The sequence below is a fragment of the Palaemon carinicauda genome, chromosome 10 (genome assembly GCF_036898095.1).
Source record: "Palaemon carinicauda isolate YSFRI2023 chromosome 10, ASM3689809v2, whole genome shotgun sequence".
Classification (NCBI taxonomy): Eukaryota; Metazoa; Arthropoda; class Malacostraca; order Decapoda; family Palaemonidae; genus Palaemon; species Palaemon carinicauda.
In genome coordinates, this window is record NC_090734.1 from 133023548 (window position 1) to 133048413 (window position 24866).

Sequence of the window (24866 nt, forward strand, 5' to 3'; positions counted from 1 at the left end):
GATCATCTATAGGTCATTTTCATAAAAATTCAACGTAAATCTTTGTGTGGTACATAAAAATTCCCCATGCAAAGGGGGCCACTTACAACATTAGTTGGTTGTTATAAAAAGACCAAAATAGCTAAAAAATCTGACACACTTGGCTGGCTACAACTTGAAGTTTCTTTCCACCAACCTTTCACAACAAAGCTCCTTCACATTGTCTTTTATGTTTCTTCTTACACACCTGTTAATATTTTATCTACCTGGTTCCCATTTACAGCTCTCCTTTAAGAAATTTATTTTAGTGAACAAAGTTTAAAAATATAGCTCCGTGGTTTCAAACTATTTTATGATTATATTAATGACACTTAAAGCATCAAGTCACTTATTACAAAGGTCAGATTTCCAGCTTAGATGCTTAGAATTACTTTTGATAAGCCATTACAAACTACAAATCCTCAAGTTTGTTTAACTTTGACAGGGAGCTGGAGTACAATATTTAAAGATTCTTGAAACTTCTGCTACATCTAGTAATTTTGCAAACTCCTGATATACATTTGTAAATATTATTCATGGAAAAAACCTTCCCTTTTGCAGTCATGCAAGTATAGCTAGTCACCTGGATGCTGGTTAAAATTAGTGAATGCATGTTGAAGGGAAGGTGAATCTGCTGGTTAAATCTTAACCCATTGCACAAATTCTTATTCATACGTACAATGACTCTGATAAACGATTAACTGTTACAAGTAGGATGCTCTCTCTGCATCACCAATGTTTATCCTGTATATTAAGATATTGCTGTTCAAATAGATGTGCCATGAATTTCCATCAAAGTGAATAGTTTAGACATTATGGATATGGTAAACAAACAATTCTACCTACAGCTAGGGTAGAGATATGTCGTCTTCATTTTCATCAGTATTTTAGAAAAAAAGGGACCCTAATAAAGTTGGGATATTGTCACTAAATTAACGAACTGGAATTAGTGATCTAAGATATTTTTAAAGACGTCAGAAAACCCTCCATAACAAAAAAAGAACACAATATTTAGTTATGATTAACAGAAACTTAGGGAGAGCCAACATGCTATATACATAAATTAGATATTGGGTTTTAAGGTCCCTCATGAGTGCCAGATGTAAGGGACAGTGGCAATGGAGACTGACCATATATACATATGATCAGTGCCCAAGCTCCCCTCTCCAAGTTAAAACAAGTGAGGGCCACGTAATGGCTGCTGATGACTTAGCACATAGACCTATAGGCTCTCCAGAATCCCATAACCTTACCTTAAAAAGATAGTGAGACTGCAGTCGCTACAAGAAATTATCGCAGCTTGAGTGGGACTCGAACCCCAGTCCAGCAGCTCACAAATCAGCACTAACACCTAACTCTTGCATTGAAAGAAGGCGAGAGTGTTACAGATGAAAGATTTAAGGCGACTCAGGCTTCCAGAGTAAGAGGGATTTTCCTATAGACAACACTATCCTCTACTAACACCACAATGTTCTGAGCAGTAAAGCATAAATTAAATAAAGAGGTTAACACATTATAGTAGCATTGCTGTTTTAATTTTAAAAAAATATATGCATTAAAATAATGTACAGTATATGAAGGGTTATAGCTTTGCAAGCATATTGCATTGCTATTAAAAATATGCATAGATACTTTCAAAATTATATTCGATAAATACCTTAACTTGAGTAAAAAAGTTTTGTTCTTATGTCCCAACGTAGCTTAGAATGAGGATCTTCTCCTGGTGCCTTGTATTTATCCCAATGAGCACGATAATAATGATAAAGGGAAACTGGATCAGTGCGGCTTGGATATGATGGAAGACTTTCTGACAAGAAAGAAACAAAAATCAGTCTAAGTAATAAAAAATACCTTGACCAATTGACTGGCATCTTTTTTAACAAAATTCTTACAGGTTTTATCATGAAACTTTACAAATGACACTACTGTACTTTACTGATATATTTTCAGAAAATGTTGCAGGATATGTTATAACAATATTTTTGGGAAAAATTAGGTGACAAAGAAATTAAAGATAGACTTACATTGCATGCAACATGAGTATTTCCTGTTCTGCATAGATAAATGCTTAATGTTCTATTAACATAAAATAAACTCACAAGCTAACGAGTTTGAATTTCTTGGTAATGACTTTTGATGGGAAGTACAAAAAAATAAAATGCCCTTGTCTAGTTCAAACCAGATAAACAAAAAATATGGGTTTAGATAAAGTGAAACCAACGTTACAATACAAGGGAACATTTTTGGACTAATGGAAAACACAAGCAGAGACAGATTTTAAAAGCCTGTCGGTTAAGAGCATCACCAAACTGAACAAATCTCCAGTGTAAACATTTAAATTAGTAGCCTGAATGGTGTTTTCAACCTGCAATATAAAAACACACATTCACTGCAAAGGAATTAGAACAAGACCTACAATAGTACCCAAAACAATGAGACCACTTTCTGGCCATGTTTAAGGGGCTGGAGAATCATCACTACTGTATATTATACACCAATGAAGACACACTTTAGAAGGTCACCAGTTATGGCAATGATAACAGAATAGGCATAAAAGGAAGCCAATCTGCATGCCGTAAAATATGGTATTATCATCATTGCTCTATAATGGTGAGTAATCTGTACAGAATTAATTATATCATCAGTAATGAGTAATGAAAAGCAATTTTCTAAGGATTTTCTTTGAGAAAATATATTAGTACAGTACCTGTATTAGTACATAGTATGACAAATACACAACAGCTACTTACTTTTTCCATTTGGAATAGTTTTATTCTTCATGCATCCTTGACCTCGCTTTTCCCTTCCTGTTATAGAAGACCTCAGCACTGGTGGCTCTGTTTTAGATTTCATCTCGCTGACTGTGTTGTAACTACTTGAAGCAGACGTATCTCGCTGATCTTCGACAGTATTTCTCTTTTCAACTTTATTCTTTGGAGTTCTGAAACGAGACTTTTCAATTTCCTTCTCAGCTGTTTTGGGTCGTAATCTACTTCCAGTCTTGCTGCTGACATCACTCAGAGACCCAAAGTCAGAGGTTTTATCTCTATCTTCACGCGAAGTGTGCGAGCTACTCGATACGGTAGTCTCTCTCTCTGAATAGCCACTTTCGACACAGTCATCATCACTCAATACACTTCTGGATATTCTGCAAAGAGTTTTATTGATCCTTAGTTTAGTTTGACGGCAAATGAAGCAAATGTAACACATTTATTGAATTCTGATAATAGAATATAAAATAAGTGCAACCTGTTATAAAGAATTCAGTCAGTGTCTATGCAAGCTGTAGCAATTTGCCTTCATCAAATGTTATTATCTGCATTCCATACAGATTGATTAATTAATTTGAGGGTTTATTGCACAGTTGATAGGATCCCCTTCCAGCTTGCTCATGTATCGACCACATTTACAACTGGGTTTACCGGGGTAAACTGCATGTCTACACATTTTGTAACCATCAACCACAAAAACTCTAAAAATAGAAATTATTATACAGCCAAGATTAAGGATGCAGAGAAGAACGTTACTACAGAGACGTGGCGAAGTCAATGTGAGGGTTGCTACATCCGCTAGGCAACTACATCTACCTTGTTTAAAGTTTTAAAAAAGCTGTTCCAAATTTGCATAAGTCATGTTCCTATTACAGGACTCGGGGGTTTTTGTTCATGTAGAAAAAATTTAGGCACAAATTATTTCTAAACGATATGTAATTTACTTAATAGGGACATGCTTCTTTCAAGAAAAGTATTTTCATGGTCAACTAATTATTATTATTATTATTATGATTATTATTATTATCATTATTACTGTTCCTAGCTAAGCTACAATCCTAGTTGGAAAAGCAAAATACTATAAGCCCAAGGGATCCAACAGGGAAAAATAGCCCAGTGGGGAAAGGAAATAAGGAAATAAATAAATGATATGAGAAATAATGAACAATTAAAATAAAATATTCCAAAAACACTAACATCAAAACAGATATTCCATAAATAAACTACAAAAATGTTATTTTTATTAATAAAATAAATTTTTGAATATACTTACCCGATAATCATGTAGCTGTCAACTCCGTTGCCCGACAGAATTCTATGGAGGGATACGCCAGCTATCACAATACTAGAAGGGGGTGTACTTACCAGCGCCACCTGTGGCCAGGTACTCAATCATTTGTTGTTGACACCTCCTCAATTATTCCTCGGTCCACTGGTTCTCTCTGGGGAGGAAAGGGAGGGTCGATTAAATCATGATTATCGGGTAAGTATATTCAAAAATTTATTTTATTAATAAAAATAACATTTTTCAATATTAAACTTACCCGATAATCATGTAGCTGATTCACACCCAGGGAGGTGGGTGAAAACCAGTGTACATGATTAAAGGATAGCTAAGTATCCCAAATTTCATATAACAGTTATCTCAAATAACAATGAAATAATAAGTACCTGGTAAGGAAGTCGAATAGAACCGTTACTCTGCCTTTTATTTAAAGTTCGTCTTCCTTACTGAGCGCAGCGTTCCTCTTGGAGGCTGAATCAACCCAAAGGTGCCAAAGTACAAGGGGTTGCAACCCTACTAAAGGACCTCTACCAAACCTTTAACCCAGGCGCTTCTCAAGAATGAATAGACCACCCGCCAAATCCAAGGATGCGGAAGGCTTCTTAGCCTACCGTAACAACCATAAAAACAACAATAAAAGTATTCAAGAGAAAGGTTAAAAAGGTTATGGGATTAAGGGAATGTAGTGGCTGAGCCCTCACCTACTACTGCACTCGCTGCTACGAATGGTCCCAGGGTGTAGCAGTTCTCGTAAAGAGACTGGACATCTTTCAGATAAAACGATGCAAACACTGACTTGCTCCTCCAATAGGTTGCATCCATAATGCTCTGCAGAGAACGGTTTTTATTAAAGGCCAACGAAGTAGCTACAGCTCTTACTTCGTGGGTCCTTACCTTCAGCAATGCAAGGTCTTCCTCCTTTAAGTGAGAATGTGCTTCTCTGATCAGAAGCCTTATATAGTACGAAAGCCCATTCTTGGACATGGGTCTCGAGGGTTTCTTGATGGCACACCATAAGGCTTCTGACTGTCCTCGAATAGGTTTAGACCTCTTCAGATAATATTTGAGAGCTCTGACAGGGCAAAGAACTCTCTCTAGTTCGTTACCTACCATGTTGGAGAGGCTAGGTATTTCGAACGATCTAGGCCAAGGACGTGAAGGAAGCTCGTTCTTTGCTAGGAATCCAAGCTGAAAAGAACATGTAGCTGATTCGGTTGTGAAACCAATGTTCTTGCTGAAGGCATGAACCTCACTGACTCTCTTAGCTGTTGCAAGGCAAACGAGAAAAGCAGTCTTGAGGGTAAGATCCTTGAAGGAAGCTGACTGGAGAGGTTCGAACCTAGATGTCATAAGGAACCTTAAGACTACGTCTAGATTCCAGCCTGGAGTGGAAAGACGACGTTCTTTAGACGTCTCAAAAGACTTGAGAATGTCTTGAAGGTCCTTGTTGGAAGACAGGTCCAAACCCCTGTGGCGGAGAACTGAGGCCAACATGCTCCTATACCCTTTAATCGTAGGTGTTGAAAGGGATCTCTCATTCCTAAGATGAAGAAGGAAGTCAGCTATTTGGATCACAGAGGTATTGGTAGAGGATATTGAATTGGCTCTACACCAACTTCGGAAGACCTCCCACTTAGACTGGTAGACTCTACGAGTGGAAATTCTTCTAGCTCTGGCAATCGCACTGGCTGCCTCCTTCGAAAAGCCTCTAGCTCTAGCGAATCTTTCGACAGTCTGAAGGCAGTCAGTCGAAGAGCGTGGAGGTTTGGGTGCAACCTGTCTACGTGTGGTTGACGTAGAAGGTCCACTCTTAGAGGTAGAGTCCTGGGGAAGTCGACTAGCCATTGAAGTACCTCTGTGTACCATTCTCTTGCAGGCCAAAGGGGAGCAACCAGCGTCAGCCGTGTCCCTTCGTGCGAGACGAATTTCTGCAGAACTTTGTTTATAATCTTGAACGGAGGGAATGCGTACAGGTCGAGATGGGACCAGTTCAGAAGAAAAGCATCCACATGAACCGCTGCAGGGTCTGGAACAGGGGAACAATAAAGCGGAAGTCTCTTGGTGATGGAGGTGGCAAACAGATCTATGGTAGGTTGACCCCACAAGGTCCAAAGTCTGTTGCACACACTCTTGTGGAGGGTCCATTCCGTGGGAATGACCTGATTCCTTCTGCTGAGGCGATCCGCTGAAACATTCATATCGCCCTGGATGAACCTCGTGACCAGTGTGAGGTTTAGACCTCTTGACCAAATGAGGAGGTCCCTTGCGATCTCGTAAAGGCTCCTCGAATGGGTCCCTCCTTGCTTGGAGATGTAAGCCAAGGCTGTGGTGTTGTCTGAATTCACCTCCACCACTTTGCCTAGCAGGAGGGACTTGAAGTTCAACAGGGCAAGATGAACTGCTAACAGTTCCTTGCAGTTGATGTGGAGTAATCCTTGTTCCTTGTTCCATACTCCTGAGCATTCCCGTCCGTCCAAGGTCGCACCCCAGCCCGAGTCCGATGCATCCGAGAAGAGATGAAGATGGGGGGTCTGGATGGCCAATGATAGACCCTCCTTGAGAAGGAGATTGTGCTTCCACCACCGGAGAGTGGTCTTCATCTCTTGGTTGATAGGGATAGAGACTGCTTCTAGAGTCGAGCCCTTGTCCCAATGAGCTGCAAGATGGAATTGAAGAGGGCGGAGGTGGAGTCTCCCTAGCTCGACAAACAGGGCCAGAGATGAGAGGGTCCCTGTGAGACTCATCCACTGTCTCACTGAGCAATTGCTCCTCTTCAGCATGCTCATGATGCACTCTAGGGCTTGGTTTATCCTGGGGGCCGATGGAAAAGCCCGAAAATCCCGACTCTGAATCTCCATTCCCAGGTACACAATGGATTGGGAGGGAATGAGTTGAGATTTCTCTATATTGACTAATAGACCTAGGTCTCTGATTAGATCTAAAGTCCAAGAGAGGTTCTCCAGACAACGACGACTCGTGGAGGCTCTCAACAGCCAGTCGTCTAGGTAGAGGGAGGCTCTGATGTTCGATAAGTGCAGGAATTTCGCTACATTCCTCATCAGATGAGTAAAGACCATAGGAGCTGTGCTTAGGCCAAAACACAGGGCTTGGAACTGATAGACAACCTTTCCGAAAACGAATCTCAGGAAAGGTTGGGAGTCTGGATGAATGGGAACGTGAAAGTATGCATCTTTCAAGTCCAACGAGACCATCCAGTCCTCCTGTCTGACCGCTGCTAAGACCGACTTTGTCGTCTCCATTGTGAACGTCTGCTTGGTGACATACTCGTTGAGAGAGCTGACGTCCAGCACCGGTCTCCAACCTCCTGTCTTTTTGGCTACAAGAAAGAGACGGTTGTAGAAGCCCGGGGATTGATGGTCCCGGACTATAACCACTGCCTTCTTCTGCACAAGTAGCGACACCTCCTGTTGCAATGCTAGCCTCTTGTCCTCTTCTTTGTAGTTGGGAGAGAGGTTGATGGGCGATGTGGTCAGAGGCGGTTTGAGGCAGAATGGAATCCTGTAACCGTACCTCAGCCAACTGACAGACTGTGCGTCTGCACCTCTCTTCTCCCAGGCTTGCCAGAAGATCTTGAGTCTGGCTCCTACTGTTGTCTGGAGAATCTGAGAGTCAGTGCTTTCCCTTCGATGTCCTGGGTCCTTTCCTAGACTTGCCCCTGTGAGAGTCTGGACGGGAGCTTCCTCGGCTGGGGGCTCTACCACGAAAGGGCGGTATGAACCTAGTGGCCGGGGTATCAGCCACTGGGGAGCGATAAGTCTTGGGGACAGAGGTGGTAACCTTAGACTTACGAGCCGATGAGGCTACAAGATCGTGCGTGTCCTTCTGTATCAGGGCAGCCGACAAGTCCTTAACTAGCTCCTCGGGAAAGAGGAACTTTGAGAGTGGAGCAAAAAGGAGCTGTGACCGCTGGCACGGTGTAATGCTGGCTGAGAGGAAGGTACACAGTTGTTCCCTTTTCTTCAACACCCCTGATACAAATAACGACGCTAGCTCACCCGATCCATCCCTGATAGCCTTATCCATGCAGGACATAATTAACATGGCAGAGTCTTTGTCCGCAGGAGATGTTTTCTTGCTGAGGGCTCCCAGGCACCAGTCGAGAAAGTTGAACATTTCGAAAGCTCTGAACAACCCTTTCAGAAGATGATCCAGGTCTGAGAAGGTCCAACAAACCTTCGAGCGTCTCATCGCAGTCCTCCTAGGCGAGTCCACCAGACTTGAGAAGTCAGCCTGGGCAGAGGCAGGTACTCCCAAGCCTGGTGCCTCCCCTGTGGCATACCAAACGCAACCTTTCGAAGCGAGCTTCGTTGGAGGGAACATGAAGGAAGTCTTGCCCAGGTGTTGTTTAGACTGAAGCCACTCCCCTAAGGTCCTTAAGGCCCTCTTGGAGGATCTAGCTAGGACAAGCTTAGTATAGCTCGACTTAGCTTGTTGTACGCCTAGCGAAAACTCAGATGGAGGAGAGCGGGGAACAGCAGAGACGAAGTGGTCAGGGTAAAGCTCCCTGAGTAGAGCCAAGACCTTTCGAAAATCAACAGACAATGGAGAAAGCTTAGACTCCTCCACGTCTGATGAGGGATCAAGGTGAGCCTCCTCATCATCCGACACTTCATCAGCAGAAGGTAGCGAAGCAAAAGGACCAGAATGCTGAACCGCAGAGTCAGAACGGGTAGGAACAATAACAGAGGTTTCCTCAACTTGAGGGAAAACCTGAGGTTCAGACTGCATAGGCTGAACAACAGACGGAGCAGAAGGCAGGTGCATGGGTGAAGGAGGTTGACTCCTAGCAAGAGTTGCACCCAAGGCATGCACCAGCTGAGCGGAGGACGGAGGCGGAGTAGTCCGTTCCTGTTCCTGAGAGATGAGTGGAGCATGAGAAGGTTGAGGTTGCGCAGAACAAGGTAAAGTTCTCGCAAGCTGAGGCTCCTGAGGCGCAAGTCCATGGTGTAGAGGAGCTTGCCTAGATGAGGGTTGAGCTCGGTGCAGCGCTGGTTGAGCAGACAGACTCACGGAGGGGAGAGGTTGTACCCCAACCGAGAGTTGCACCACTGGTGGAGCAGCAAGGGGAGGAGGAGGAAGAGTGTAACTCTCCTGATCCCAAAGCAAGGGTTGCCTTAAAGAAGGCTGAGGCTGAACAACACTGTGAACAGCAAACTCCGAAAGTGGCTCAACATCGTACGCCTGGCAGAGGGAGCTGCGACCAGGCGGAGCAGGTGCAGGCTGGGCGAGCACAGGCGGAGCAGGTGCAGGCTGGGCGAGCACAGGCGGAGCGTGAACAGGTGGAGGGAGTGTAGGCGGAGGAGGAGGTGCAACACTCTCAGCCCGACACTCACGCATCAAGTCCGACAGCTGAGCTTGCATGGACTGAAGCAGGGTCCACTTGGGGTCGGCAGAAACGATAACAGACTGAACCTTACTCCTCTTGGGCGGAGTACAGTCGACCGATGACAGAGGCGAGTCGGAGCTGAGCCAATGACTACAACTTGGCTGAGCACTCGCTGACTGAACTCTACGTTTAAGTGGTCTCGAGACCTGAGACCAACGTTTCTTCCCTGCATGAAGATCAGCGGACGAGAAGACGGGCTCAATCGTCTGCAGGTGGGAGTGACGGTCTAAGGAAGACACGCCCGCAACCACCGAGGATAATTCTGTGCGCCTAACAAGGCCTGTCGAACCCTTAAGCCCTTCGACATTGCTTCTCCCCTGGGCATGGGAGCTTGCAAGAGGTCCCGGACTGGGAGGACGACTGGCTCGCACAGAAAAATCCTCACGCACCACACTGGCACCACTAGCACTTGGCACTGCACAGACACTAGCACTCGTCACAGCACTGGCACTATTTCCACCCACTGCACTCTTGACCTTCAGTTCTTTAACCTCGGCCATCAGAGACTTATGGTCACTTACCACTGATTCTACTTTATCTCCTAAAGCCTGAATAGCACGCAAAACAGTTGACATATCAGGCGGAGGGCACACAGTAGGTTCGGGGGTAGCCACTACAGGGGTAGGAAAAGGTAGGGGATCATGAGGTGAGGAAAACATAGAAGAGTGAGAAGAACTTCTCCTAACTCTAGTTCTCTCTAACTTAGATGAATATTTTAAAAGACGTACAAAATCCAATTCCGAAAGTCCGGCGCACTCCTCACACCGATTTTCTAATAGACAGGGCCTGTCCCTACAGTCAGAACAAGCGGTGTGAGGATCTACCGAGGCCTTCGGAATACGCCTATTGCAAGACCTACATCGTCTATGGGAGGGAGCTTGCGAAACGTCAGACATCTTGTTTCAAAGAGTAAGTCAAAGGGTGATCCAAAAACAAGCAAAAATTCATTAACCGTTAATCAGTATTTATATAAAAGCTATCTAGCTAATATAAAAAGGATTCCAGTATGCGACAGCCGTTAATCTAAGAGAATACTTCACCAAATATCCATGAATAAACTCGAAGACCATGAGCGTATCCCAGAACGTCTAGCCGGAAGCACGACAGAGGAATAATTGAGGAGGTGTCAACAACAAATGATTGAGTACCTGGCCACAGGTGGCGCTGGTAAGTACACCCCCTTCTAGTATTGTGATAGCTGGCGTATCCCTCCATAGAATTCTGTCGGGCAACGGAGTTGACAGCTACATGATTATCGGGTAAGTTTAATATTGAAAAACACTATGTCATCCTGTTAAATATAAAAACATTTGCTGCAAGTTTGAACTTTTGAAGGGCAGTTTTTAAAACATTTCAAGCAAATTAACAACCCTAGTTTTCCTTTTCCTAAATAACTTCTATAATTTCCCAGAAATTTTATTGAAAAAAAATATCAAAGTTTGACAATTTATAGTTTTGTAAGAGCTACCTATACTGAGGATAATAAATTCTATTAGTCATTACAGTAGGTCCTCAACTTAAAAACTTTATAGGTTCCTAAAAGCTGTTTGTAAGTTTAATTTTGGCTTAAGGTAGGCCTAACCTGAATCTCATGCCTTTGATTTTCAGCTAAAAGTCAACAAATAGTTGAGTTTCCTATGAAATAGATATTAGGTTATTACAAAAGGGATTTTGACGAAGAAAAAATCTATTTCTGGGCGAGGGACCTGTGTCGCCAAGTGAAATGAACCTTATAGCACCATTTCTAAGGTATACATACATACATATACCAAGGCACTTCCCCAATTTTGGGGGGTAGCCGACATCAACAAATGAAACAAAACAAAAAGGGGACCTCTCCTCTCTACGTTCCTCCCAGCCTGACCCCCTAGGGACTCAACCGAGTTCAGCTGGTACTGCTAGGGTGCCACAGTCCACCCTCCCCCGTTATGCTAAATATACCAGAGCAAAAAGTTGCATGGAATGCCAGGAATAAACCCAGCTCGCTCGCTCACTCTAATAGAGTGTCGGTATAGTAACTGGAGCGTGTTAGAACCACTAACAGAGTCATTTTGCTTACTGTATCAAATTAAATAATATAGTTTTATAGGAGTATTTCTTTATCTTTTCTTTGTTATTTTCAATTGGATTTGTGTTTGTATCTGAATGTTTGTAAGTCGAATTTTTGTAAGATGGGGACGTTCTGTACCATCAAAAGGAAGACTAACAGAAAACCCTCTCCACAAGACTTACCGTCGTGTACGCCTGTCCTTCAGGCTGAAAGACAGTGGGGTTGAGGTTTCAGGCATTCTAGAGGTCCTATCTGTACAAGGAAGTTTACCAGATATAGATGGATGAGTAATATTACCAGCTTCATTGTCCTTTTCAAATTTCCTCTCTTCCTTCAGCTTTTTCAGGTCACTTTTTATCAGCTTCAAAAGATCTGTGAAAAAAAAAGAAATTATGAAGTTATCAGGTACAAAATTAGTGAATTTAGAAGATACTTTTTCATAGTATTTGTAATTTATTTTAGCTAACATTGTATTGTCCTGTACTAACCACATACAAATTATATGTTCCAGCATGAAGTGGTATTTATGGGAAATTCCCCTTAGCTACAAAACTACAAAAATTTTGATGAAATGCTTCTTGTTCACACTGTTTTGATACTACAAAAATTCTACTTTTGTTTCCCTCAATTCATCTTTTGCTTCTACCAGCAGTGGCCGAAAATAGGACATCTAGCAATTTTGAGCTACTGACTTATTAGCCATAACCATATTCCAATTTCCAGTGTTTACAAAAACAAGAAAAGGAAGTTGTCACCCCCCAAAAATGGCAAATTTAAAGTAATTTGTATTTTCCCTAATGATACAAACCTTGAGCTCTTTATTAAGGAATACAGTGAACCCTCGTTTATCGCGGTAGATAGGTTCCAGACCCGACCGCGATAGGTGAAAATCCGCGAAGTATTGACACCATATTTACCTATTTATTTAACATGTATATTCAGACTTTTAAAACCTTCCCTTGTACGTACAGTAGTACTGTTAACAAACTACCCTTTAATGTACAGAACACTTAATGCATGTACTACAGTACCCTAAACTAAAACAGGCACAAATATTAAAGGCGATTTTATATCATGCGTTTCCTAAACACGCTAAAAAGCACGATAAAAAATGGCAACCAATGTTTTGTTTACGTTTATCTCTGATCATAATGAAGAAACAAACTCATTTAGTGTACACATATATGTATAGGTTAGTTTTTGCATCGATTATATTGATTATACAGTATGTTGATTTTGTTATTACCAATGTTTTACTTAATTTTTCTTAGGACTTCCAAATGAAATGTTTTTCTTTATGACGCCGCCTGAAACGACGGCGTCATAAAGTACGCTCAGTAAACAACCACGCTCAGAACAAAGAAGGCATTTAACGCGCATGATGAAAGTGATAAATAATGATATTTACAGTAAAAGCATTTACAAAATATGTTATTACAAATACTATTTACCGTATCTATATAAAATCATACAGTACATACTGTACGTAGCAAAGCAGGAAAACAATTTACGAGAGAGAGAGAGAGAGAGAGAGAGAGAGAGAGAGAGAGAGAGAGAGAGAGAGAGAGAGAGAGAGAGAGAGAGAGAGAGAGAGAGAGAGAGAGATTGTTTTACGTACGTAAATGTAAATTTTAAATAAAAAAAAAATATGATAGGTTACAACATGTATACTCTTCAGACTTTTAAAACCTTCCCTTTAACTTAATGCATACAGTACTAAACTATAAAACAGGCACAAATATTAAAATGTTAGAATATTAAAGTAAAAAATAAAGATTGTTACTGTACTCACCACGAAAGAAGTTCAAGAAAAACTTGAATGATGATGGCGATGAATTTGCTGCACAGTAGAAATGATGATGATGAAGCTGATGATGTCTTCTACTGTGCAGCCAATAATACAGTAGTATTTTACGTCTCTTCAGACGGAGGTGTCGTTTCCTGGGACACCTCTTCAACTTCTTCCTGAGACACTTCTTCAATTTCTTCCGAGGGCATTGTGATCGGAAGTTGCTGCCGCTGCTTCTTTTTTCGCAAGAGCATCCTGTAGGGAGCCATGTGTTCATCGATCTTGGTGCAGAATTGTACAGAACGAACCATATCCTCGTCCCACTCTTGCGACATTTCTTTCACCTCATTCGCAAACTTGCAGAGCTTGGCAAGCCGTTCTAATGTTAAGCCCGTTTCTTCGACATTTTCTTGGATCTCTTCCTGCGTTTCACTCTCTTCTTCACTTGCCGATTTCGTCAGGTCTTCGAGGTCTGCGGCCGCGTAACTTCTACTGTCTTTTAACATATCGAGAAGCGTCACCTTCTCAGCAATCGTCATCATCTTTCGGTGGTGTTTAGGCTCGCTACCAGCCTTAGTAGAAGCAGAAGGCTTGGGAGGCATTGTACAGTAGGGTTTAACAGAAAGTTCAACAAAAAGTTCAACTTAAAACAGTCGCGCACAGCACAGATTAAAGTTCACAAACTTAACAACGTCTACACAGCGATACGACGGGAGACAAAGTGGCCGCGAAAACCTAGATGCTGGAAGTTGGAGATGCGGGCAAAACACCAATCACAGGCTAGATAACAAAACTTGAGTTCTGATTCGTCATCTATCAGCGCTTGAACCAATCACAACCCGTCTTATATGCTACGTAGGTTACCAATTCAAAGTACAAGATACCCTGCGTACAGTATACTGTACAGTAATAATAATACTGTAATAATAATAATAAATAATGATACTGTAATAATAATAATAATAATAATAATAATGATAATAATAATAATAATAACAATAATAATTTTAATAACAACAACAATAATAATAATAATAACAATAATAATAATAGCTTTACGTACGCTATTTTACGCTTTTGTTGTAGGATGTGTGTGTCTCTCTATCTCTCGTACGCTTATTCGAAATGTGATTTTTGCAACAAAGAATACTATTGGATGCAGTACTACGTACATATTCATACAAAAGATTCACGGAAAAGAAGCACATCCATTACATTAGTAGTACAGTAGTAGCCAACAGCAGCCTTACACCATTCTAATATGGTATGACTGCAACTGATTTGCGTTTCATGTTCGATTTAATTTTACTACGTACTGTATACTGTACAGTACTGAATTATCGTATGATCACATTCTCTTTTCGTGTTTTATTTCTTTCTGTGCTTAATTATATGTCATATGTAATGCAATGAACAATCAGTAAGAGCAGATATTACTAATTACAGTATTAATGGAATTACAGGTAACGAAATATCGTATTTAGGGTCTTCAGATATCGCGGTATTTTCGAAATTTCCGGAAAATCCGCGATATGTATATATATATGGGTTATGGAAAAAACCCGCGAAGTGGTGAATCCGCGATGGTCGAACCGCGAAGTAGCGAGGGTTCACTGTATACTTTCGGCAAAGCTTGAAGACTAGCCATAAGACTTTTCGCGAGATTGCAGGGGAGGTGTCTAGGGGCTAGTTCTGGCTACCCCCGCTCATACACCTGTGTTGTTTCGTCACTTTTGATTGCAGGAAGGACTTGCAAGGAGACAGGTGATGGCGGGCCAAATCTGTATAATAAGCTTAAAGTTTGTATTGTTAGGAAAAATACAAATTAGTTTAAATTTGACATTTGTTCTATCACTAAACACAAACCCTTTTGCCCTTCTATGGGAAGACTCACACTTAAGGTGGGTTCAAGTCCTAACCAACTGGTTGGATTTTGACACGGTGTTTCCCACCATGCTACACACGCATAAAGAGGAAAACCTTAAGATCTCACTAAAACTGATGTGGTCTCCCGAGCAGAAACGTGATCTTGCACCCTGAAGTAGATCTATGAGCTGAAGCAAAGTTGTGATCACGAGTAGAAGGACAATTACGAGCTGGAGGGTGATCAAGCAGTGGGAGATGGTCACGCATTGAATAGACATCATGGACTGGAAGGTCGATACGAGATGATGCGTGGCCTTGGGCTAGAACGCAGTTACGAGTTGGTGCGTGGTGGCAAGCTGGAACCTGTTTTCTCACTGGAGCTCATTGGCGAGCTGGAACCTGGTTGCACACTGGACTGCTGTGGAGTCTAGACTATGACGAGCCTGCAGATCACTCCGGATTACGTCGGTTGGTCTAGAAGTTCCTACTGTCGGCGCTCATGATGGAGGTGGCGAGCGCTGGTCGATGTTGGCGAGGTGCCTTTGATCCCGCGCAGAGCTCTCAAGTGAAGGTACAGCTGCGTCGCTTATCAGGACTCTCCCGGAAGTGTGACGAGTGCTCCTGGGAGACTCCAAGCTAAGAACTGGGCGAGGTGAAGTGGCAGGACGAGTCAAATCTGCAGGGCGAGTGTAGGAAGACAGACGATGGACGTGTCGAACTTGCTGGGGGTGAACAACCTCATCTTCATCATCTGATGAACCACAGAGGAGCTAGATAAAAGCATGGGTGAAATCAAACACCTTCCATAGTCCCGCGTGGCAGAGACCATTCCAGGGAGGACACAATCCACGTACAGGAAAAGTGTCCCTCATGAGCGGCATTAACAAGCCTCGGAATTTGCCCCACTCCGCCGGCTAAGCGAACTCAGAAAAAGGAGGAGCGCCATCGTCGGCGGGCTGAGCTGGAACGGCCACAAGAGATCTACTCGGAAAAGTCAGTGACAGTGCTGGGGGGACTGCGACGGACACAGAAGCTAGAGACTCCTCCAGTACGAAACATCTGGAGCCCCTAGAGGTGGATCAAGGTCAACCTCTGAGGAAGCCAGTGTGCGCTTCGTTTCTGCTCCCAATCGCAACAGCTGAAACAGACCTTCCTTCGACAGAGGACCAGAACACCCAAGGAAGGCCACAACTCCATAAGATCATCAACAGAAAGAGGGTTACCTGCGGAGAAGGGCGGCACCGCTTCGCGAGGGGAAGTGGCAGTGTCCTTCAAACCTAAGGGTTGTCCTGGGGTTAAAAGGATCACTGCTCCAGCTCAATCAATCCCCAGGGGAGACTGGTCGAGAAGGAGCTTCGAGCAGATATCGAGGAGGGAAAGAAGGAAATGTAGGTTTCTTCAACTTCGAGGATGACCCCGAATGAGAAGAATCCCTCTTTGACTTCTTCTTTCACCTCCTACTAAACCTCTCTCACTGGGAGGATGACCACTCCTTACATTCACGACAGGTGTCACCCTGAGTACAAGGTCATCCTTGGCAGGTCAGGCACAGGGAATGAGGATCTGTCTCAACTAGACATGGAGATACCACACTTGCACCCATCAGGTCCAGGAAAAGTCCACATAACGACCTGGAAGAAAACACTCAAAACCTGAAAAGAGAAAGCAAAAACACAAGATTAGTCTAATGACCAATCAGTGATACGGGCAGTGGAGAGAGAAGACGTCCACTCTCAACCAAGCTAAAAGCAAAAGTCTTATGGCTAGCCTTTCAGCTTCACCAAAAATATATTCCCTAATTAAAAGCGAAAGAGTTTATATTTAGTAACGGAACAAAAAGCTATTCATTTTATACAGTAGTAGGAAACAATTTAAACAAACCACATTAGATTCATAACTCACGTAGATCTTATATGAAAAATTGCAACTTGAAAATAAAAATCTATACTCTTAATGTACCTCTTGAAATAGTATTCACTAGGCAACACATTAATAAAACTGCCTGCTTTAAGAGGTAATATATCTTTGGTTACTACTGCAGTGCTTTCATCTTATAATGGCTTACTATCTTCTTCTTCTTCTTCTTCTTCTTTGTCTGCATCTTTTCCCACTTTTATGCGGGGTAGATGTTTCTGAACAGTGTTCTCCATCTACCTCTGTCCCACACTAAATTAATTTTCTACTAATCTATAGCTACTTACCTTTACGGAAAGACATAACCATATCATCTGGAACATTGGTGTATCCCATTTTGGCCAGTTCTTCTCGAACCTCATCCTCACTGATTCTCAAACGATAAGGCATCTTGGATACTGCAACAAAACAATGCATATATTCATAAACACTAACACAATTGTGTACTAGAATTTTAACATGCTGAACAGTCAAAGCCCCTTATAATAACCTACAGGGAAGTACCTAGTTCTTAGCCACTCAGCGTTAGGAAATCTAATGGTTTTTGCTCGGACGTGCGCTCGGGGAAAATGAAAAAGATGAACCTCCTATGTGCTGGCAAGCAGTACATGCTGAGCTGCGCACACTAACCCAATCGATTATCATTTCTTAGATAATTATTATTTGCAGTGAAAATATGAGTCATTTTCGAAGAAAACGGACGTTTTTCTATGAGAAACACCTGTTTTTCAGTAGAAAAACTTTTACTGTCTGTAATTATAAAACCTCTTTCCCTACTGAGGGGGGCTACACCCCCTATAGAGTACCATATTTCTAGCTTACCCCATCCCAACGAACTACATTTACCACCCGCTATGGCCTAAGAAAGCCTTTTATTAAACTATCATAATCAATTACTCTAACCTATCAATGGATCGGCTAGCCAAGGCCCAACTAAGTTTGCAGAGGCAAATAATCACGATTTAAATGTATCTATAGTAGGCATATATATATTTTAAAATTGACTAGAGCAGGTCCTTATGCTCAACTTTGTTGGTATATTGGGTTTTATTATAGTAAAACACAGGGCAGACTTTACTAATAAAAAAAATTGGGGTATATATAGAAAAAACTCCGGAGCCTTTGTACATCAGCGGCCAGTTCCTCCAGCGAGCATAAAATATGGACACCAACTAACCTGAGCTTCTCCCCTAACCTACAAACCGTGTCCTTACCTATACTCAATTTTTCTTAATGAGGCGCATTCGCACTGACTCGCAGCGGTGCCCCTTTAGCTCGGAAAAGTTTCCTGCTATCTGATTGGTTAGAATTATCTTGTCCAACCAATCAGCAATCAAAACACTTTTCCGAGCTTAAAGGGCACACCTGCGAGTCAATGCAAATCTGCCTTGCTAAAAAGAATTGACTATAATTACCTACGGGGGTGGGGGGGTGGCGACCCCCCTTACACTATTGTATTATTTTAGTCAGCTGACATCATACATACAGGTGGCCGTTATCATTCATACACCCAAAAACTCCTGTTTACTTCGAAAATGAAAATTCACCGTATATTGAAGTTACGCTTCTGTAATCTTACTTGGGGGCTATACCAGTTTAGCCTAAGGTACCGACTAGCCCTATAGAACATTTGGGAGACGTCACTTCTATAAGATATTCATTTTTCAAACCATTCAATGAATATTAATAAGAACAGATCATTCTTACCGTAAACGGCATGTAAAATGTTGAGGTGTGACAATCAGATCAATGAAGAGGGCTGGTAGAGGAATGTGTGAAATATGTCAATAACAAATGTCATGATTTAAAATTCACGGTCACGAATACAATTCTACATCACAGAATATTGTAAAAAATTAGTATTGCATATCAGTTTATATGCATGTAAGGATAATTTATTATCCTTTATTCAAGTAAAATTCTTTCCTGATAAGAATTTATTATTTTCTATACATTAAATTTTATTAATTTATTTATCAGTTGTTGTCTGGTATTATGTTATTGTATAGAAATTAAAGAAAATACTAGAAACATTACAAATAGTTTCTCTCTCTCTCTCTCTCTCTCTCTCTCTCTCTCTCTCTCTCTCTCTCTCTCTCTCTCTCTCTCTCTCTCTCTCTCAAGAATTATTTCCAAAATCTCTATCAAAGATTCTATTTATATTACTCAATTTGAGTCTAATTTATCGTTCTCAGCGTTATTCAAAAGAGAAATGGAGCTTATATGACAGAACATACATATACAGTATCTGTATGTATGTATGTATGTATGTATGTATGTATGTATGTGTGTGTAATTTTATGTGAGAGTGAGATCTCTGAGATACATGTCAATGAGTAGGATATAAAATTTTCAGTAGGAAATTAAGAAAAATTAACAGAGAAAGACAGAAATAGACAAATAAAATGGATAAACATACAACAATCAAAATGAAATTATTATTATTATTATTATTATTATTATTATTATTATTATTATTATTATTATTATTATTATTCTATTAGCGTGTTTTTTTTTCCCATTCGTATGGGGTAACATGGTTGCCTACTTTTGAAGGACTTTGCTTTGGCTTTAGGGGTTGACCGTACTCCTGACCGGCTGCCCTGCCTGACATCGCCTAGACCCTGGTAGCGTATGTTTGTGTGTTGCACCAGCCACCATCGCCCTTTCTCCCAGCAGGGAGGAGTCATGGCGTAGCTAGGTCAACAGTACAAGATGTGTGTGGTGTCTTATTATTATTATTGTTATTAATACTACTAATATTATTATCATCATCATTGTTATTATTATCATTATCATCATCAACATCATCATCGAAGTGGATTTTAGTGACTACTGTCGGCCCTAGACATTCTATTACTGTATTCCTTTGAATAATTAAATTATACTTGAAATGCAACAAAATACGAATTACAGTCATACATGCAGTTCCTTCACTATCTAAGCTCGATATACAGTAATAGTAATATAAAAGGAATTTTGACTTAGGAAAAATCTATTTTTGGGTGAGATAACCATGTCATCCTGATGGAAGCTCCTCAAGGGAGCTTTCTACTTAGGATATTTCTTGTGAGTGATATACCAGAGAATTTTACTTGTAAAGGTAATACAGGGTTTCTACCCCTGGAGCGAATATGCTGAAAAATATCGTGTAACAGGAATGTGTTGGCTTGTAAGTGGGTCGAGGACAGTAGCTCCTCAACATATGGATCTCAGCAATTTTTTTTCTTTTTACTCTGTATGAATTTAAATTCTATGAGTGATTCTTGATAGCAAATTTACTTTTGAGAAACACATTCAGTCTGTCTCTTTAACTGCACAAAAATTGGCTTATTGAAAGTCTTTTAGGATTTTTTTGGTGATCAATTGATTTTAATGCAGTGTTTCAACTCTTTCATTCTTCCGTTTCGAGAATTGTTCTCTTGTCTGGTCTTCAGCTACTGAATCGCATCTTAATTTGTTGGACAGGAATTTAAGGTCTAATAAAGTTCCTGTTCCTGATCTAGATATCCTTAATCTATGGCACCGTCATTGTTAGTTTGTTATTCATGTTGCATAAGATATTTCCTAATTCTGACCATCCTTTGCACTCAGATCTTCCGCGACAGTACCATTCTGTTCATAATACAAGGTATGCAGATAATTCTAAAGCGGGTTTTACACGGTTGAACAGTTCGTCGAACCTGCTCGTCAAATGGCTCTTAGAGGTGGAGTCAGCTACAAATACATAAGGTTTGTGGACAATGAAGCATCACCCACAAAAGTCAGGCGAGAACAGACTCTCTTCGAGCTGTTCGACGAACGTGTTTGACAACCAAATACTGTACCCCGTTCACATGTTGGAACATCATTTCAAACACTGGGTCGACGAACTGTTCGACCGTGTAAACCCCAATTAAAAGTCATGCTTTTTTCATCCCCTGAGAATCCAACTCTCTTCAAGTAGGCTACCACCTGAAGGTCTCCCACCCAAAATTTTTACACCCGAAGATCCACCACAACGAGCGAGGCTCTTTAGGTTACAGTATAGTAAAGTAATAATAGATAAATGAAGAGACATTTATTGAAACGTGCAATAAAACCTAAAACGTGAACACATTAAAAAGGATATGATCCAGCAATATGTTCACAACTTCTCAAAGACATCTTTTTGAAAACCTGTCATGGTACATGAATTCCTGCTGGTAGTTTAGAGATTCGTCGATTTCCATGTCACTCGACCGCCCAACGTTACTGGATTTGTTTGGACATCTAGCTATCGTTTCTCCAATGCGTTCACTCCAGATATATGTGGGATGAACTCACTTCTGCAGTGACAGTTTAGAACAAAAAAAAAAAAATATGTAGTCCATATAAGTATCCCTTTATGATTTGTACACCCTTTTGTTTAGCATTTCCATACATAAATGTCCACACTTCTGGAGTGTTTAGTTCAGTCAATCAAGTTGTGGTATTTTTCACACTGCACAACACTCCTTAGAAGTTGCAGAAAAATAATAACAAGAGTAGAGTCCTCAATCAGCAGGGGTAGACTAACTGCCTGAAAAGTATTGATGGACATTAAGGAGAAGCGAGCCCCAAACACCAATAAAATTGTTGGTGCTATGAGTGGAGTAAGGAGAACTGCTATGTCCCCCACCCCTTAGTTACCATTTAAAGTAGTGATTGTATCACCTGATGAACTGCCACCACTAAATGTCTCACCTGAAGATCTACCACAAAGGTGGATCTTCAGGTGATCCATAATAGAGAGTAATAAAATCGAATATTAGCCACATGTTCCTCAATACCTCACTCATACCAGCAAATAGAATTAATTAATCAGTCATTTAGACAAGCTTTATAGTTCATCCTACTCCTTATGACGTTAATCAGTCATTTAGACAAGCTTTATAGTTCATCCTACTCCTTATGATGTTAATCAGTCATTTAGACAAGCTTTATAGTTCATCCTACTCCTTATGACGTCACAAAGACGTAGTTTTGTTAATAAAAATAATCATATGCTAATTAGAAGTCAGTTCAAATATGCTACCTGTTGAGAAGAGGGACCTTTCCACTGCTGACCTACCAAGATATAAAATTCTCCAGCTCAACCAAGAAGAAAAGACTTATCTCTTGGAAAAACTAAATTGTATCCAACCATGAAACCAAGGCACCATGATGAAACAAAACAGAGTTGACATTGCAGAGGGAATAAAAGTTAATTGTCCTGGTAAATAAACAAGAAAGTCAGGAGATCCAGACACCACACAATATTGAACAAGCAGATTCACCTTTCTTGAGTCCATAGTTCTGCATCCTGCCAATCATTAAAAGAAAGGGAGTGAGAGGGTCAGCTGATAGAATAGGGATGCAAACACCCTTCATACGGGGTATAATGCTGCAAGTTTCTCATTGAGTCTTTTGCTTGCATACTGATTAACAGTATTTTTCATTATAGAAAGCCTCCTAAAACCATTTTGTCTGACAATGATCATATGCTCCAGTATTTAGTATAAGCCTAATTTAGTTTCAATAAGCCTATGCTGAAGGTGGTGATGAATGCAAGAGTTGTTGGAAAAGTACAAAAGGAAGGGCAAGGTTTGGATAGATGGATGGAATGAAGAAAGCTCTGGGTGATAGGAGGATAAATGTGAGAGGCAAAAGAGCGTGCTAGAAATAGGAATGAATGGCGAGCGATTGTGATGCAGTTCCAATAGGCCGTTTTGCTTCCTCCGGCCACCTTGGAGACAGCCGAGGTAGCAGTAGTAGGGGATTTGGCATATGAAGCTTCATTTGTGGTGGATAACGTGGGCGTACCAACCAAACTCAGCCAAATCTTTTGTCCGGCTGGGATGAGCTAAGAGAAGAAAAGTCCCCTTTTGTTCTTATTTTTATTTTATGTCAGTTACCCCAAAAATTTGGGGGGAAGTGCCTTGGTAGATGGATGTTTTAGCTATCTTTCTCGATTTCATGCAAGCTGTAACAGTTTTTATTACTGCCTTACTACATTCAAATGTGCCTCAATGGTAACGGATATGTTTTACTTATAAGATCTATCTTTTCTGCAACTCCCTCTTTCCCACTTACTCTTCATCCATTTTGGGCATGGAAATTTTAATAATCCTTGATAAATAACCATTTCTCATAATTCAGTCAAACCACTCTTTTATGTAATAAATATACCTTGAAGCATAATATGATTAATAAATATGTAATTGATATTACCACTTTTAATCAAAATTTGTATTAATTTACGTACTAAATACGTACAATTTGAGCCATTAAAAAATATTTAAAGTCGGTTAGTTAGTAGTAGAGGAGTGCATATTTTCCTGCTGATATTAATTTACCCTTTATGTTATCAAAAGCAGGTACAATGAGTTGACTCGTTTACAGTTTATAATTACATTCACCTCTGTTTTTTCTACATGACCATCTGTTCCAACTTTTAAAATTTCTTTCCCTAATTAAATATCTTTGCATAAACCATGCAAGTTCAGTAGATGCATGTGGCAAGAATGCTTGAAAACTCAAACCTACTATCTGGTTTAAAGTCCAAGTTTGCACCCATAAAAAATATTTCCATGTCAGCCTTACAGTTCTTGTGTGGTGGATAACGGGGGAAGGTGGGCTGTGGCACCCTAGCAGTACCAGCCAAACTTGGTTGAATCCCTTGTCAAGCTGGGAGGAACGAAGTGAGGAAAAGTCCCACTTTATTCTTTTCTTTTTGATGTCAGCTACTCCCCAAAATTGGGGGAAGTGCCTTGGTAGATAGATGTAACAAATTAGCTTGATGTTATCATACATTAAATACTTTTACTTTATGAGACTAATAATAAAATTTGTGTTATCACTATCCTGTTATTCAACTACATTCTTATACCCAATTCTTACATTTTGCTGTATCTATATGTAATTAAGTTGATATAATTGTATATAATCATATTAATATACCATGTTCTACTTAATTACAACCATAGTAATACTCCCCAACTTTCCTTAAAAACAATTTTATAAAGTTTATGAAACAAGAAAACAACATTTAAAATTTTATGGTAAAAAGATTCAAGAATTGACTAAAATGAGGGTAAAAACATAAGCACCTCATATTCCTTGACAAATTACAAACATAGGTTTATACATATCTACACTATCTACAAAATGCAAAACATAAATACATCACAGGAAATAATGCTACAGTACTTTACATTCATGTCCTTCAAAATGTATAGGCCTACTCACAGTTGCTATTTAATTATCTATAGCTAATATCACACTTTCGAGAAATGATGATTTTAACATCGAGTCAATTCCACCAATTCTGGAGATTATTTTGTCTCCATAAATTTTTTTATTAAACCAGTACTTATTAGGCAATTCAAGATGATATTTCACATAAAGACAAATTCTGAAGTTTTTTCCATAAAATTAGGCCAAAAACAACCATAAATCTAAGGATATTTACACAAAACAATGTCATTAATTTAGGGAGCAAAATAGTTTGGGCAGATAGTTAATTACAAAATGACAAACAATAGAATACTAGACAACAAATGAAGTAAGTTTCACTCACAGAGTTAGTAAAACTTAAATAGCCATTCAGTAAACGTAATTTTTCCTACTTGACAATCATTCCGAAAAAGCTAAACTAAAATATTACATAGACAGTACTGGACTATCTCGCAAAGTACAAAATCAAAACCTACCATTAAAATGTCTAAAACGATGCCATCTACTACATAACCACTACCAGATCACATGTCTAACAGAAGCATATCAAA

At 40.4% G+C, this 24866-nt stretch overlaps 2 protein-coding genes across 2 annotated transcripts in view; both read right to left on the reverse strand.

The window, feature by feature from the left end:
- Nucleotides 1–1799, reverse strand: part of LOC137648789 (zinc finger protein 23-like) — a 28560-nt gene extending 26761 nt beyond the window's left edge. Inside the window, exon 1 of the mRNA XM_068381934.1 lies at nt 1676–1799. The gene's annotated coding sequence lies outside the window, so the exon portion shown is untranslated. The remainder of the gene's footprint in view (nt 1–1675) is intronic.
- Nucleotides 1070–18915, reverse strand: Hyls1 (Hyls1 centriolar and ciliogenesis associated). Its single transcript, XM_068381935.1, has 5 exons — nt 18808–18915; nt 17388–17498; nt 11714–11903; nt 2769–3166; nt 1070–1825 (listed from the first exon to the last, which is right to left on the reverse strand). The coding sequence occupies exons 2-5, from the start codon at nt 17488–17490 to the stop codon at nt 1677–1679; spliced, it is 840 nt and encodes a 279-aa protein (XP_068238036.1). The 5' UTR covers nt 17491–17498; nt 18808–18915; the 3' UTR covers nt 1070–1676.
- Nucleotides 18916–24866: the final 5951 nt, after the last annotated feature.

What these genes read in the sequence shown, in the direction of transcription:
- Hyls1 (XM_068381935.1), bottom strand. Translation starts at nt 17,490, where the DNA reads ATGCCTTATCGTTTGAGAATCAGTGAGGATGAGGTTCGAGAAGAACTG. An exon ending in GGTTATGTCTTTCCGTAAAG is followed by an intron (nt 11,904 to 17,387) that starts GTAAGTAGCTAT and finishes TTTTTTTCACAG; the next exon opens with ATCTTTTGAAGCTGATAAAA. An exon ending in AAGGACAGGCGTACACGACG is followed by an intron (nt 3,167 to 11,713) that starts GTAAGTCTTGTG and finishes AACTCTTTGCAG; the next exon opens with AATATCCAGAAGTGTATTGA.